At 32.2% G+C, this 17895-nt stretch overlaps 1 protein-coding gene across 1 annotated transcript in view; it reads right to left on the bottom strand.

Annotated features, from left to right (window-relative positions):
• Positions 1-17895, bottom strand: part of LOC149783779 (enteropeptidase-like) — a 109211-nt gene extending 91316 nt beyond the window's left edge. Inside the window, exons 1-2 of the mRNA XM_089932004.1 lie at positions 17549-17895; positions 16325-16432 (exon numbers count right to left, since the gene is read on the bottom strand). Of these exons, the coding sequence (XP_089788130.1) occupies positions 16325-16432; positions 17549-17894 (454 nt within the window). The 5' untranslated portion in view covers position 17895. The remainder of the gene's footprint in view (positions 1-16324; positions 16433-17548) is intronic.

Below are 17895 nucleotides of genomic sequence, written 5' to 3'. Positions count from 1 at the left end.
ATATAACAGAGAAAAATTCTTTGTATAATAGACTTAATTTTGTATCACACCCAACAGATGTGGAGACTTGGATACTTATATGGAAGGGTACTTGAATTTTGAGGTAAAATGGCATTGGCTGATCTCACACTTTGCTATATATGTTGTTCCAGTCTGACAAACATGTACACAGCAAAAGTGTTTCTTGGCTTTGAGTAACAATGCTTGTGCAAGATTTTGCATTAATATTTGTTAACATTTTCTAATTTGCTTAAGAAACAGTTCTGAGACTGTGGAGGAATAAATTTAAGTTCCATTGTTTGGAAAAGTGGGACTGACACATTTATTTTTTAAGTCTGACTGGGAAAATAGCTGTTTCTGGACCTCAGACCAATGCTATTTTCAGGTAATAATTCTGTATCACAACCAAAAGATCCCCTACTTGAAATGCCAGAGACACATATTTTGCACAATCAATGTTGATTCTTTTCTACCACAACAGTTGCCCTACTTGAAATGACAAAGGATTAGCATAATCCAAGTGTTATGTATATTTCATTTCTTTGCTTGTTTTCTCAAAGATTATATATTACCTCTATTTTGTAAATTACCTTTGTCCAAAATCAAGTGAATGGCCTAACTGAGCACTGACATTTATTTTCTAAACAACATAATACATAGCTAATATTTCTCTATGGTTACAGATTAAATATTCAGATCATTATTAATGAAGGTAAACATGTTTACTTCTGTCTGACTGTATGATATTAGTTTTTCTCCTGGTAATTCCTAAATTTGTTGGTAACTTTTAATGTTTAGAGAGGAGACTGACCTATATCCTGGCTCTATTGTTGTGTCTTAGCTTTTTATGTAACGTTGTTTACTTGAAATATTACTCATTCTTGCCTTAATATCTGAAGCAAAATCATTCTTATTGTTGTGTTCGATACAAGTCATTGATTTTTATATCAATGTTTTTTTACGAGAAAATTATTCATTCCTGCCTTAACATCCAAAGCAGAACTAGTCTTATTGTTGTGTTCATTTTTAAATTTGGGTGGATGTATTTCAATTATTCACAGGAATTACACAGTGCTCATTAATACTTTTGAACTAAATTATTAATATGGAATTATAGTGAAATCAGTCAAGGACATTTTAGATTATGTTATTTTGATGAAACAAAAGCCTGTCAGAACATTGGCACATTCTAGGCCATTGGCACATTAGCACATTCGAGACTATAGACAAATCAACACATAAAATATTTAAACTTATTTCGAACACTACTGGAATTCCAATGGAACTTCATACTTTTGTACTTGTGATGCAACCATTAGGACTATTTGGGTTTTAAATCACAATAATGTAATTTCTTTTTAAATATTCACTTTAAATTACTTATAGAATTGTAATAAACTTGTTGAATTTTGCTCTTTTCTGTTACATAGTTTAACAGCATAGAGTCACATCACCAGGATTAGTTCTGTATCACAATGAACAGATTCCGTACTTGGAATGACAGGGCCACATACTTTGTACAGTAACGGTTGATTTTGTATCACAACTCAAATGTAGATGCTTCATCAACAAAGCAAGAGTATAACTGTATTATTTTTACTGTCTTGAATACATTACCTGTAATGCAATATGACTTCCAATTATGTCACTGATATCATCATTATATGGAAAAAAAGGTTAATCATGAATGAGATTCACACATTGAGAATTTACAATGGGTGGACTCTTCGAAATTCATCAGCATGAAGAACAAGAATTTAATTTTTGATTCATGTATATTTTTAATTATTTTGATTCTCTACAAAAGTGATTGTTAATTAACATATATCAAATGTTAGTAATCTTTACTACAAATATTCAGGTCGACTTATTGTTTTGGTGGGACAGCTTGCAAGTTCAATGGCAAAACTAAATAGTCCACATGAATATCTTTTAGTACCATCCATACTAATTGAAAGATTGGCTAACTGCAAAATGATATCACATAATGCACCAGTAGATACTGGTCCATGTCATTTTTTTATAGTAATAATCAGTATATCCAGGTCCATGTCATTTTTTTATAGGAATACTCAGTAGATACAGGTCCATGTCATTTTTTTGATAGGAATAATCAGTAGATACAGGTCCATGTCATTTTTTTGATAGGAATAATCAGTAGATACAGGTCCATGTCATTTTTTTATAGGAATACTCAGTAGATACAGGTCCATGTCATTTTTTATAGGAATACTCAGTAGATACAGGTCCATGTCATTTTTTTGATAGGAATAATCAGTAGATACAGGTCCAAGTCATTTTTTTAATAGTAATAATCAGTATATCCAGGTCCATGTCATTTTTTTATAGGAATACTCAGTAGATACAGGTCCATGTCATTTTTTTGATAGGAATAATCAGTAGATACAGGTCCATTTCATTTTTTATAGGAATAATCAGTAGATACAGGTCCATGTCATTTTTTATAGGAAAAATCAGTAGATACAGGTCCATGTCATTTTTTATAGGAATATTCAGTAGATCCAGGTCCATGTCATTTTTTATAGGAATAATCAGTAGATACAGGTCCATGTCATTTTTTATAGGAATAATCAGTAAATACAGGTCGATGTCATTTTTTATAGGAATAATCAGTAGATACAGGTCCATGTCATTTTTCATAGGAATATTCAGTAGAACCAGGTCCATGTCATTTTTTAAAGGAATAATCAGTATATCCAGGTCCATGTCATTTTTGAATAGGAATAATCAGTAGATACATGTCCATGTCATTTTTTACAGGAATAATCAGTAGATCCAGGTCCATGTCATTATTTATAGGAATAATCAATAGATACAGGTCCATGTCATTTTTTATAGGAATATTCAGTAGATCCAGGTCCATGTCATTTTTTATAGGAATATTCAGTAGATCCAGGTCCATGTCATTTTTTATAGGAATATTCAGTAGATCCAGGTCAATGTTATTTTTTATAGGAATATTCAGTAGATCCAGGTCCATGTCATTTTTTTAATAGGAATAATCAGTAGACCCAGGTCCATGTCATTTTTGAACAGGAATACTCAGTAGATACAGGTCCATGTCATTTTTTATAGGAATAATCAGTAGATACAGGTCCATGTCATTTTTTATAGGAATAATCAGTAGATCCAGGTCCATGTCATTTTTTATAGGAATACTCAGTAGATCCAGGTCCATGTCATTTTTTTAGAGGAATAATCAGTAGATACAGGTCCATGTCATTTTTTATAGGAATAATCAGTAGATACAGGTCCATGTCATTTTTTTAATAGGAATAATCAGTAGATCCAGGTCCACGTCATTTTTGAATAGGAATACTCAGTAGATACAGGTCGTTGTCATTTTTTATAGGAATAATCAGTAGATACAGGTCCATGTCATTTTTTATAGGAATATTCAGTAGATCCAGGTCCATGTCATTTTTTATAGGAATAATCAGTAAATACAGGTCCATGTCATTTTTTTATAGGAATATTCAGTAGATCCAGGTCCATGTCATTTTTAATAGGAATAATCTGTAGATACAGGTCCATGTCATTTTTTTATAGGAATATTCAGTAGATCCAGGTCTATGTCATTTTTTATAGGAATAATCAGTAGATCCAGGTCCATGTCATATTTTATAGGAATAATCAGTAGATACAGGTCCATGTCATTTTTTATAGGAATAATCAGTAAATACAGGTCCATGTCATCTTTTATAGGAATAATCAGTAGATAAAGGTCCATGTTATTTTTTTATAGGAATACTCAGTAGATAAAGTCCATGTCATTTTTTATAGGAATAATCAGTAGATAAAGGTCCATGTCATTTTTTTATAGGAATATTCAGTAGATCCAGGTCCATGTCATTTTTAATAGGAATAATCAGTAGATACAGGTCCATGTCACTTTTTTTTATAGGAATATTCAGTAGATCCAGGTCCATGTCATTTTTTATAGTAATAATCAGTAGATCCAGGTCCATGTCATTTTTTATAGGAATAATCAGTAGATACAGGTCCATGTCATTTTTTATAGGAATAATCAGTAAATACAGGTCCATGTCATTTTTCATAGAAATAATCAGTAGATCCAGGTCCATGTCATTTTTTAATAGGAATATTCAGTAGATCCAGGTCCATGTCATTTTTTATAGGAATAATCAGTAGATACAGGTCCATGTCATTTTTTATAGGAATATTCAGTAGATCCAGGTCCATGTCATTTTTTATAGGAATAACCAGTAGATCCAGGTCCATGTCACTTTTTATAGGAATACTCAGTAGATCCAGGTCCATGTCATTTTTTTATAGGAATAATCGGTAGATACAGGTCCATGTCATTTTTTAAAGGAATAATCGGTAGATACAGGTCCATGTCATTTTTTATAGGAATAATCAGTAGATACAGGTCCATGTCATGTTTTTTATAGGAATAATCAGTAGATCCAGGTCGATGTCATTTTTAATAGGAATACTCAGTAAATACAGGTCCATGTCATGTTTTTTATAGGAATAATCAGTAGATCCAGGTCCATGTCATTTTTTAAAGGAATAATAAGTAGATCCAGGTCCATGTCATTTTTTATAGGAATAATCAGTAGATACAGGTCCATGTCATTTTTAATAGGAATACTCAGTAAATAAAGGTCCATGTCATGTTTTTTATAGGAATAATCAGCAGATCCAGGTCGATGTCATTTTTTAAAGGAATAATCAGTAGATCCAGGTCCATGTCATTTTTTTATAGGAATAATCAGTAGACACAGGTCCATGTCATTTTTTTATAGGAATAATCAGTAGATAAGGTCCATGTCATTTTTTTATAGGAATACGCAGTAGATACAGGTCCATGTCATTTTTTATAGGAACAATCGGTAAATACAGGTCCATGTCATTTTTTATAGGAATATTCAGTAGATCCAGGTCCATGTCATTTTTTTTATAGGAATAATCAGTAGATACAGGTCCATGTCATGTTTTTTATAGGAATAATCAGTAGATCCAGGTCGATGTCATTTTTTATAGGAATAATCAGTAGATCCAGGCCCATGTCATTTTTTATAGGAATAATCAGTAGATACAGGTCCATGTCATTTTTAATAGGAATACTCAGTAAATACAGGTCCATGTCATGTTTTTTATAGGAATAATCAGTAGATCCAGGTCCATGTCATTTTTTAAAGGAATAATCAGTAGATCCAGGTCCATGTCATTTTTTATAGGAATACTCAGTAGATACAGGTCCATGTCATGTTTTTTATAGGAATAATCAGTAAATACAGGTCCATGTCATTTTTTATAGGAATAATCAGTAGATACAGGTCCATGTCATGTTTTTTATAGGAATAATCAGTAGATCCAGGTCGATGTCATTTTTTTATAGGAATACTCAGTAGATACAGGTCCATGTCATTTTTTATGGGAATAATCAGTAGACACAGGTCCATGTCATTTTTTTATAGGAATACTCAGTAGATACAGGTCCATGTCATTTTTTATAGGAATAATCGGTAAATACAGGTCCATGTCATTTTTTATAGGAATATTCAGTAGTTCCAGGTCCATGTCATTTTTTTTATAGGAATAATCAGTAGATACAGGTCCATGTCATGTTTTTTATAGGAATAATCAGTAGATCCAGGTCCATGTCATTTTTTATAGGAATAATCAGTAGATCCAGGTCCATGTCATTTTTTATAGGAATAATCAGTAGATACAGGTCCATGTCATTTTTAATAGGAATACTCAGTAAATACAGGTCCATGTCATGTTTTTTATAGGAATAATCAGTAGATCCAGGTGCATGTCATTTTTTAAAGGAATAATCAGTAGATCCAGGTGCATGTCATTTTTTATAGGAATACTCAGTAGATACAGGTCCATGTCATGTTTTTTATAGGAATAATCAGTAAATACAGGTCCATGTCATTTTTTATAGGAATAATCAGTAGATACAGGTCCATGTCATGTTTTTTATAGGAATAATCAGTAGATCCAGGTCGATGTCATTTTTTATAGGAATAATCGGTAAATACAGGTCCATGTCATTTTTTATAGGAATATTCAGTAGATCCAGGTCCATGTCATTTTTTTTATAGGAATAATCAGTAGATACAGGTCCATGTCATTTTTTATAGGAATAATCAGTAGATAAGGTCCATGTCATTTTTTAAAGGAATACTCAGTAGATACAGGTCCATGTCATTTTTTAAAGGAATACTCAGTAGATCCAGGTCGATGTCATTTTTTTATAGGAATAATCAGTAGATACAGGTCCATGTCATGTTTTTTATAGGAATAATCAGTAGATCCAGGTCGATGTCATTTTTTATAGGAATAATCAGTAGATCCAGGTCCATGTCATTTTTTATAGGAATAATCAGTAGATACAGGTCCATGTCATGTTTTTTATAGGAATAATCAGTAGACACAGGTCCATGTCATTTTTTTATAGGAATAATCAGTAGATACAGGTCCATGTCATGTTTTTTATAGGAATAATCAGTAGATCCAGGTCGATGTCATTTTTTATAGGAATAATCAGTAGATCCAGGTCCATGTCATTTTTTATAGGAATATTCAGTAGATCCAGGTCCATGTCATTTTTTTTATAGGAATAATCAGTAGATACAGGTCCATGTCAATTTTTTTTATAGGAATATTCAGTAGATCCAGGTCCATGTCATTTTTTATAGTAATAATCAGTAGATACAGGTCCATGTCATTTTTTTTTATAGGAATATTCAGTAGATCCAGGTCCATGTCATTTTTTATAGGAATAATCAGTAGATACAGGTCCATGTCATGTTTTTTATAGTAATAATCAGTAGATACAGGTCCATGTCATTTTTTATAGGAATAATCAGTAGACACAGGTCCTTGTCATTTTTTATAGGAATAATCAGTAGATCCAGGTCCATGTCATTTTTTATAGGAATAATCAGTAGATAAGGTCCATGTCATTTTTTAAAGGAATACTCAGTAGATCCAGGTCCATGTCATTTTTTAAAGGAATACTCAGTAGATCCAGGTCCATGTCATTTTTTATAGGAATATTTAGTAGATACAGGTCCATGTCATTTTTTTATAGGAATAATCAGTAGATCCAGGTCCATGTCATTTTTTAAAGGAATACTCAGCAGATCCAGGTCCATGTCATTTTTTATAGGAATAATCAGTAGATACAGGTCCATGTCATTTTTTATAGGAATATTTAGTAGATCCAGGTCCATGTCATTTTTTTTATAGGAATAATCAGTAGATACAGGTCCATGTCATTTTTTAAAGGAATACTCAGTAGATCCAGGTCCATGTCATTTTTTATAGGAATAATTAGTAGATACATGTCCATGTCATTTTTTTATAGGAATATTTAGTAGATACAGGTCCATGTCATTTTTTTATAGGAATACTCAGTAGATCCAGGTCCATGTCATATTTTTTATAGGAATAATCAGTAAATACAGGTCCATGTCATTTTTGTATAGGAATATTTAGTAGATACAGGTCCATGTCATTTTTAATAGGAATAATCAGTAGATCCAGGTCCATGTCATTTTTTTATAGGAATAATCAGTAGAAACAGGTCCATGTCATTTTTTTATAGGAATAATCAGTAGATACAGGTCCATGTCATTTTTAATAGGAATAATCAGTATATCCAGGTCCATGTCATTTTTTATAGGAATAATCAGTAGATACAGGTCCATGTCATTTTTTATAGGAATAATCGGTAAATACAGGTCCATGTCATTTTTTATAGGAATAATCAGTAGATACAGGTCCACGTCATGTTTTTTATAGGAATAATCAGTAGAAACAGGTCCATGTCATTTTTTTATAGGAATAATCAGTAGATCCAGGTCCATGTCATTTTTTATAGGAATAATCAGTAGATACAGGTCCATGTCATGTTTTTTATAGGAATAATCAGTAGATCCAGGTCCATGTCATTTTTTATAGGAATAATCAGTAGATACAGGTCCATGTCATTTTTTATAGGAATAATCAGTAGATACAGGTCCATGTCATTTTTTTATAGGAATACTCAGTAGATCCAGGTCCATGTCATGTTTTTTATAGGAATAATCAGTAGATACAGGTCCATGTCATTTTTTATAGGAATAATCAGTAGATAAAGGTCCATGTTATTTTTTTATAGGAATAATCAGTAGATAAAGTCCATGTCATTTTTCATAGGAATAATCAGTAGATACAGGTCCATGTCATTTTTTTATAGGAATATTCAGTAGATCCAGGTCCATGTCATTTTTAATAGGAATAATCAGTAGATACAGGTCCATGTCACTTTTTTTTATAGGAATATTCAGTAGATCCAGGTCCATGTCATTTTTTATAGTAATAATCAGTAGATCCAGGTCCATGTCATTTTTTATAGGAATAATCAGTAGATACAGGTCCATGTCATTTTTTATAGGAATAATCAGTAAATACAGGTCCATGTCATTTTTCATAGAAATAATCAGTAGATCCAGGTCCATGTCATTTTTTAATAGGAATATTCAGTAGATCCAGGTCCATGTCATTTTTTATAGGAATAATCAGTAGATACAGGTCCATGTCATTTTTTATAGGAATAATCAGTAGATACAGGTCCATGTCATTTTTTATAGGAATATTCAGTAGATCCAGGTCCATGTCATTTTTTATAGGAATAACCAGTAGATCCAGGTCCATGTCACTTTTTATAGGAATACTCAGTAGATCCAGGTCCATGTCATTTTTTTATAGGAATAATCGGTAGATACAGGTCCATGTCATTTTTTAAAGGAATAATCGGTAGATACAGGTCCATGTCATTTTTTATAGGAATAATCAGTAGATACAGGTCCATGTCATGTTTTTTATAGGAATAATCAGTAGATCCAGGTCGAAGTCATTTTTAATAGGAATACTCAGTAAATACAGGTCCATGTCATGTTTTTTATAGGAATAATCAGTAGATCCAGGTCCATGTCATTTTTTAAAGGAATAATAAGTAGATCCAGGTCCATGTCATTTTTTATAGGAATAATCAGTAGATACAGGTCCATGTCATTTTTAATAGGAATACTCAGTAAATAAAGGTCCATGTCATGTTTTTTATAGGAATAATCAGCAGATCCAGGTCGATGTCATTTTTTAAAGGAATAATCAGTAGATCCAGGTCCATGTCATTTTTTTATAGGAATAATCAGTAGACACAGGTCCATGTCATTTTTTTATAGGAATAATCAGTAGATAAGGTCCATGTCATTTTTTTATAGGAATACGCAGTAGATACAGGTCCATGTCATTTTTTATAGGAACAATCGGTAAATACAGGTCCATGTCATTTTTTATAGGAATATTCAGTAGATCCAGGTCCATGTCATTTTTTTTATAGGAATAATCAGTAGATACAGGTCCATGTCATGTTTTTTATAGGAATAATCAGTAGATCCAGGTCGATGTCATTTTTAATAGGAATAATCAGTAGATCCAGGTCCATGTCATTTTTTATAGGAATAATCAGTAGATACAGGTCCATGTCATTTTTAATAGGAATACTCAGTAAATACAGGTCCATGTCATGTTTTTTATAGGAATAATCAGTAGATCCAGGTCCATGTCATTTTTTAAAGGAATAATCAGTAGATCCAGGTCCATGTCATTTTTTATAGGAATACTCAGTAGATACAGGTCCATGTCATGTTTTTTATAGGAATAATCAGTAAATACAGGTCCATGTCATTTTTTATAGGAATAATCAGTAGATACAGGTCCATGTCATGTTTTTTATAGGAATAATCAGTAGATCCAGGTCGATGTCATTTTTTTATAGGAATACTCAGTAGATACAGGTCCATGTCATTTTTTATGGGAATAATCAGTAGACACAGGTCCATGTCATTTTTTTATAGGAATACTCAGTAGATACAGGTCCATGTCATTTTTTATAGGAATAATCGGTAAATACAGGTCCATGTCATTTTTTATAGGAATATTCAGTAGTTCCAGGTCCATGTCATTTTTTTTATAGGAATAATCAGTAGATACAGGTCCATGTCATGTTTTTTATAGGAATAATCAGTAGATCCAGGTCCATGTCATTTTTTATAGGAATAATCAGTAGATCCAGGTCCATGTCATTTTTTATAGGAATAATCAGTAGATACAGGTCCATGTCATTTTTAATAGGAATACTCAGTAAATACAGGTCCATGTCATGTTTTTTATAGGAATAATCAGTAGATCCAGGTGCATGTCATTTTTTAAAGGAATAATCAGTAGATCCAGGTGCATGTCAATTTTTATAGGAATACTCAGTAGATACAGGTCCATGTCATGTTTTTTATAGGAATAATCAGTAGATCCAGGTCGATGTCATTTTTTATAGGAATAATCGGTAAATACAGGTCCATGTCATTTTTTATAGGAATATTCAGTAGATCCAGGTCCATGTCATTTTTTTTATAGGAATAATCAGTAGATACAGGTCCATGTCATTTTTTATAGGAATAATCAGTAGATAAGGTCCATGTCATTTTTTAAAGGAATACTCAGTAGATACAGGTCCATGTCATTTTTTAAAGGAATACTCAGTAGATCCAGGTCGATGTCATTTTTTTATAGGAATAATCAGTAGATACAGGTCCATGTCATGTTTTTTATAGGAATAATCAGTAGATCCAGGTCGATGTCATTTTTTATAGGAATAATCAGTAGATCCAGGTCCATGTCATTTTTTATAGGAATAATCAGTAGATACAGGTCCATGTCATGTTTTTTATAGGAATAATCAGTAGACACAGGTCCATGTCATTTTTTTATAGGAATAATCAGTAGATACAGGTCCATGTCATGTTTTTTATAGGAATAATCAGTAGATCCAGGTCGATGTCATTTTTTATAGGAATAATCAGTAGATCCAGGTCCATGTCATTTTTTATAGGAATATTCAGTAGATCCAGGTCCATGTCATTTTTTTTATAGGAATAATCAGTAGATACAGGTCCATGTCAATTTTTTTTATAGGAATATTCAGTAGATCCAGGTCCATGTCATTTTTTATAGTAATAATCAGTAGATACAGGTCCATGTCATTTTTTTTTATAGGAATATTCAGTAGATCCAGGTCCATGTCATTTTTTATAGGAATAATCAGTAGATACAGGTCCATGTCATGTTTTTTATAGTAATAATCAGTAGATACAGGTCCATGTCATTTTTTATAGGAATAATCAGTAGACACAGGTCCTTGTCATTTTTTATAGGAATAATCAGTAGATCCAGGTCCATGTCATTTTTTATAGGAATAATCAGTAGATAAGGTCCATGTCATTTTTTAAAGGAATACTCAGTAGATCCAGGTCCATGTCATTTTTTAAAGGAATACTCAGTAGATCCAGGTCCATGTCATTTTTTATAGGAATATTTAGTAGATACAGGTCCATGTCATTTTTTTATAGGAATAATCAGTAGATCCAGGTCCATGTCATTTTTTAAAGGAATACTCAGCAGATCCAGGTCCATGTCATTTTTTATAGGAATAATCAGTAGATACAGGTCGATGTCATTTTTTATAGGAATATTTAGTAGATCCAGGTCCATGTCATTTTTTTTATAGGAATAATCAGTAGATACAGGTCCATGTCATTTTTTAAAGGAATACTCAGTAGATCCAGGTCCATGTCATTTTTTATAGGAATAATCAGTAGATACATGTCCATGTCATTTTTTTATAGGAATATTTAGTAGATACAGGTCCATGTCATTTTTTTATAGGAATACTCAGTAGATCCAGGTCCATGTCATATTTTTTATAGGAATAATCAGTAAATACAGGTCCATGTCATTTTTGTATAGGAATATTTAGTAGATACAGGTCCATGTCATTTTTAATAGGAATAATCAGTAGATCCAGGTCCATGTGATTTTTTTATAGGAATAATCAGTAGAAACAGGTCCATGTCATTTTTTTATAGGAATAATCAGTAGATACAGGTCCATGTCATTTTTAATAGGAATAATCAGTATATCCAGGTCCATGTCATTTTTTATAGGAATAATCAGTAGATACAGGTCCATGTCATTTTTAATAGGAATAATCAGTATATCCAGGTCCATGTCATTTTTTATAGGAATAATCAGTAGATACAGGTCCACGTCATGTTTTTTATAGGAATAATCAGTAGAAACAGGTCCATGTCATTTTTTTATAGGAATAATCAGTAGATCCAGGTCCATGTCATTTTTTATAGGAATAATCAGTAGATACAGGTCCATGTCATGTTTTTTATAGGAATAATCAGTAGATCCAGGTCCATGTCATTTTTTATAGGAATAATCAGTAGATACAGGTCCATGTCATTTTTTATAGGAATAATCAGTAGATACAGGTCCATGTCATTTTTTTATAGGAATACTCAGTAGATCCAGGTCCATGTCATGTTTTTTATAGGAATAATCAGTAGATACAGGTCCATGTCATTTTTTATAGGAATAATCAGTAGATACAGGTCCATGTCATTTTTTTTATAGGAATAATCAGTAGATCCAGGTCGATGTCATTTTTGATAGGAATAATCAGTAGATCCAGGTCCATGTCGTTTTTTATAGGAATAATCAGTAGATACAGGTCCATGTCATTTTTTTATAGGAATAATCAGTAGATCCAGGTCGATGTCATTTTTGATAGGAATAATCAGTAGATCCAGGTCCATGTCGTTTTTTATAGGAATAATCAGTAGATACAGGTTCATGTCATTTTTTATAGGAATAATCAGTAGATACAGGTCCATGTCATGTTTTTTATAGGAATAATCAGTAGATACAGGTCCATGTCATGTTTTTTATAGGAATAATCAGTAGATCCAGGTCCATGTCATTTTTTATAGGAATAATCAGTAGATACAGGTCCATGTCATTTTTTATAGGAATAATCAGTAGATACAGGTCGATGTCATTTTTGATAGGAATAATCAGTAGATCCAGGTCCATGTCATGTTTTTTATAGGAATAATCAGTAGATCCAGGTCGATGTCATTTTTTATAGGAATAATCAGTAGATACAGGTCCATGTCATTTTTTATAGGAATAATCAGTAGATCCAGGTCCATGTCATTTCTTTTATAGGAATAATCAGTAGATACAGGTCCATGTCATTTTTTATAGGAATAATCAGTAGATACAGGTCCATGTCATTTTTTTTATAGGAATAATCAGTAGATCCAGGTCGATGTCATTTTTTATAGGAATAATCAGTAGATACAGGTCCATGTCATGTTTTTTATAGGAATAATCAGTAGATACAGGTCCATGTCATTTTTTATAGGAATAATCAGTAGATACAGGTCCATGTCATTTTTTATAGGAATAATCAGTAGATACAGGTCCATGTCATGTTTTTTATAGGAATAATCAGTAGATACAGGTCCATGTCATGTTTTTTATAGGAATAATCAGTAGATCCAGGTCGATGTCATTTTTTATAGGAATAATCAGTAGATCCAGGTCCATGTCATGTTTTTTATAGGAATAATCAGTAGATACAGGTCCATGTCATTTTTTATAGGAATAATCAGTAGATACAGGTCCATGTCATGTTTTTTATAGGAATAATCAGTAGATCCAGGTCCATGTCATTTTTTTTATAGGAATAATCAGTAGATCCAGGTCGATGTCATTTTTTATAGGAATGATCAGTAGATACAGGTCCATGTCATGTTTTTTATAGGAATAATCAGTAGATACAGGTCCATGTCATGTTTTTTATAGGAATAATCAGTAGATACAGGTCCATGTCATTTTTTATAGGAATAATCAGTAGATACAGGTCCATGTCATGTTTTTTATAGGAATAATCAGTAGATACAGGTCCATGTCATTTTTTATAGGAATAATCAGTAGATACAGGTCCATGTCATTTTTTTTATAGGAATAATCAGTAGATCCAGGTCCATGTCATTTTTTATAGGAATAATCAGTAGATACAGGTCCATGTCATGTTTTTTATAGGAATAATCAGTAGATACAGGTCCATGTCATTTTTTTTATAGGAATAATCAGTAGATCCAGGTCGATGTCATTTTTTATAGGAATAATCAGTAGATACAGGTCCATGTCATGTTTTTTATAGGAATAATCAGCAGATACAGGTCCATGTCATTTTTTATAGGAATAATCAGTAGATACAGGTCCATGTCATTTTTTTATAGGAATAATCAGTAGATCCAGGTCGATGTCATTTTTTATAGGAATAATCAGTAGATACAGGTCCATGTCATTTTTTATAGGAATAATCAGTAGATACAGGTCCATGTCATTTTTTATAGAAATAATCAGTAGATACAGGTCCATGTCATTTTTTTATAGGAATAATCAGTAGATCCAGGTTGATGTCATTTTTTATAGGAATAATCAGTAGATACAGGTCCATGTCATGTTTTTTATAGGAATAATCAGTAGATACAGGTCCATGTCATTTTTTTTATAGGAATAATCAGTAGATACAGGTCCATGTTTTTTTTTATAGGAATAATCAGTAGATCCAGGTCCATGTCATTTTTTTTATAGGAATAATCAGTAGATACAGGTCCATGTCATTTTTTATAGGAATAATTAGTAGATACAGGTCCATGTTATTTTTTTATAGGAATAATCAGTAGATACAGGTCCATGTCATTTTTTGTAGGAATAATTAGTAGATACAGGTCCATGTTATTTTTTTAATAGGAATAATCAGTAGATACAGGTCCATGTCATTTTTTATAGGAATAATCAGTAGATACAGGTCCATGTCATTTTTTATAGGAATATTCAGTAGATCCAGGTCCATGTCATTTTTTTTATAGGAATAATCAGTAGATACAGGTCCAAGTCATGTTTTTTATAGGAATAATCAGTAGATACAGGTCCATGTCATTTTTTATAGGAATAATCAGTAGATACAGGTCCATGTCATTTTTTTTATAGGAATAATCAGTAGATCCAGGTCGATGTCATTTTTTATAGGAATAATCAGTAGATCCAGGTCCATGTCATTTTTTTTATAGGAATAATCAGTAGATCCAGGTCCATGCCATTTTTGATAGGAATAATCAGTAGATACAGGTCCATGTCATTTTTTATAGGAATAATCAGTAGATACAGGTCCATGCCATTTTTTATAGGAATAATCAGTAGATACAGGTCCATGTCATTTTTTTATAGGAATAATCAGTAGATACAGGTCCATGTCATTTTTTATAGGAATAATCAGTAGATACAGGTCCATGTCATTTTTTTATAGGAATAATCAGTAGATCCAGGTCCATGTCATTTTTTATAGGAATAATCAGTAGATACAGGTCCATGTCATTTTTTATAGAAATAATCAGTAGATACAGGTCCATGCCATTTTTTATAGGAATAATCAGTAGATACAAGTCCATGTCATTTTTTTATAGGAATAATCAGTAGATACAGGTCCATGTCATGTTTTTTATAGGAATAATCAGTAAAGACAGGTCCATGTCATTTTATTTCTAGGAATAATCAGTAGATACAGGTCCATGTCATTTTTTATAGGAATAATCAGTAGATACAGGTCCATGTCATTTTTTATAGGAATAATCAGTAGATACAGGTCCATGTCATTTTTTATAGGAATAATCAGTAAAGACAGGTCCATGTCATTTTATTTCTAGGAATAATCAGTAGATACAGGTCCATGTCATTTTTTATAGGAATAATCAGTAGATACAGTTCCATGTCATTTTTTATAGGAATAATCAGTAGATACAGGTCCATGTCATGTTTTATAGGAATATTCAGTAGATACAGGTCCATGTCATTTTTTATAGGAATATTCAATAGATACAGGTCCATGTCATTTTTTATAGGAATAATCAGTAGATCCATAAGCAAACATACATTCTGATCTGCCATCACACAATGTGCTGAGATTGCTCATTCAACTGATTATTCTTGTAGATGAGATAGACCCAAATCTGCTGGCATGTTATGCAACAGTATTTCCGATCTGTGCAGTCTGTAAATGGACTCAGCTTACAAGTGAGTATATTGATTAAGTGTCATAAGGTTATCAACGAGTGTGGTTTCCGATATAAAGCATTGAGGCCAGCTTACTAAAGGAGGGTAATTGACTGGAAGGAGAATGGGTTGATGGAGGGCATGAGGGTAAAAATGGATTGATATTCTTTTGCATAAACTACACCTTTTTATGATAGTAATTAAGGAAAAATCAAGCCAAACTGGTTGTAAATAAAACAAAAATATCTTGGACCTGGATATACCATTTTGAATGGGGCAGGTACAACAAAACTTGCATACTTACTACATGATACATTCTCATCCCTTCCATTTGCACAGTCCATTTTCTTGTTGCATTCCATTTCTATTGGGATACATTTTTCAATGCAGGCAAATTTATCTGCAGCACAAGCTGGTACAGAAATAAAAATAGTGTAATGACAGTAAAACCAGTGTATTGGGAAAACAATGTAATGTAATGGAAAGTACTTGTAATAATGGTATTTTAGAGGAATAAATATATGCAATAATAGTCCTGTAAAGAGGCAAAATCACGATATTATATGAAGTTAATATGTGTATACTGCTGGGAAATTTAAGACAGAAACTATGGTCTACATAAGACACCTCCTTTAATTAGAAAGCAACCAAAATTAGAGATCTTCCTGAACTGTAATCAAGATTTTCTTGGATCTTTATTTTTTATACAGTACTCTCTCATAATAACACTGTATATGGGAGTAATATAGTATGCCGTCTTATAATGAAGTACTGTTGAAGTACTGTACACATACAGTATTCCCCCATTATAAAAATGTCTATGACAGCCATACAGTATACTGCCTAATAACAAAGTACAGTGTACACATATTACTTAATCAATATAACAACATAACAGTATATTGCATTATAATGACTTGGATGTGATCTGGAATTTTAACATAGTTTTAACATTTTCTTTTAGTTATATAGCTGCAATATCTGCAGTGTGGCAGTTGATCGTTATGTCCAGAACTGGGGCATCATGATGCAAACATGTAGCATGATGTCCCACCCAGTTACATTATCCTGACACCAGGCCAACCAGTCCTAACACTAACCACTTAATGCTGAGCGCCTAGCGAGGCAGCACTTAGTAACTTTTTTTATGCTTTTGGTATGACTAAGCCAGGATTCAAACCTATGACCTCCTACAGCCGAGGCATGTTGATTAAAACTTCCAGTTCCTATCTTCTCTTTTGAACAATAAAGTAAGCAATATATCAGAGTTTAAGTTACCAATGCTGACTGATTTTCTTCAAGTTCAACAAATAGGGATCATCACCTTTAGGGGTATTTTCCTGGTAAATTAATGGGATCCATGCCTGGTCCCATGTTATAAGCAGGTATACAAGTTATCTGGGCCAGAGTTATTGAGGGAGTGGTGTGTGTGTGTGTCTCTGTGTGTGTGTATATATATTCACAGCATATGCCATTTAATTGTCATGATAGCTAAGAGATTGAGTTTTAAAAAAATCATAACACTTACTTAGTAACGAACATTCACCAGGATTTAGTATCACATTGTCTACGGCAAAATATCCTTTTCCATCATATGCAGCAAATTCAATCCAGAATCCAGATATGTCATTCATGGTAGGGATCTGGATTTGTCTTGATTGCCAATCACCTCCAGTGTTATCCAACATCATAAACAACTTTTCTAAATGTTCTCCTGACGTCATTTTGAAGCTGACCCCGACCCTGAAGTTAGTTCTCTTTTGATTGTTTGGAATAAACAAGGCTTTGTACTTAAAAGCAACACAAGCAGGGCCTTCGTATACAGCTAATGGGGAATGTAGAATGCTATTTCCAAGGGGATCATATGAAGCCATG

This window comes from Sinohyriopsis cumingii, chromosome 14, assembly GCF_028554795.1.
Source record: "Sinohyriopsis cumingii isolate HCF-2022 chromosome 14, ASM2855479v2, whole genome shotgun sequence".
In the NCBI taxonomy this organism is placed as follows: Eukaryota; Metazoa; Mollusca; class Bivalvia; order Unionida; family Unionidae; genus Sinohyriopsis; species Sinohyriopsis cumingii.
This window is presented reverse-complemented; position numbering and strand designations above follow the sequence as displayed.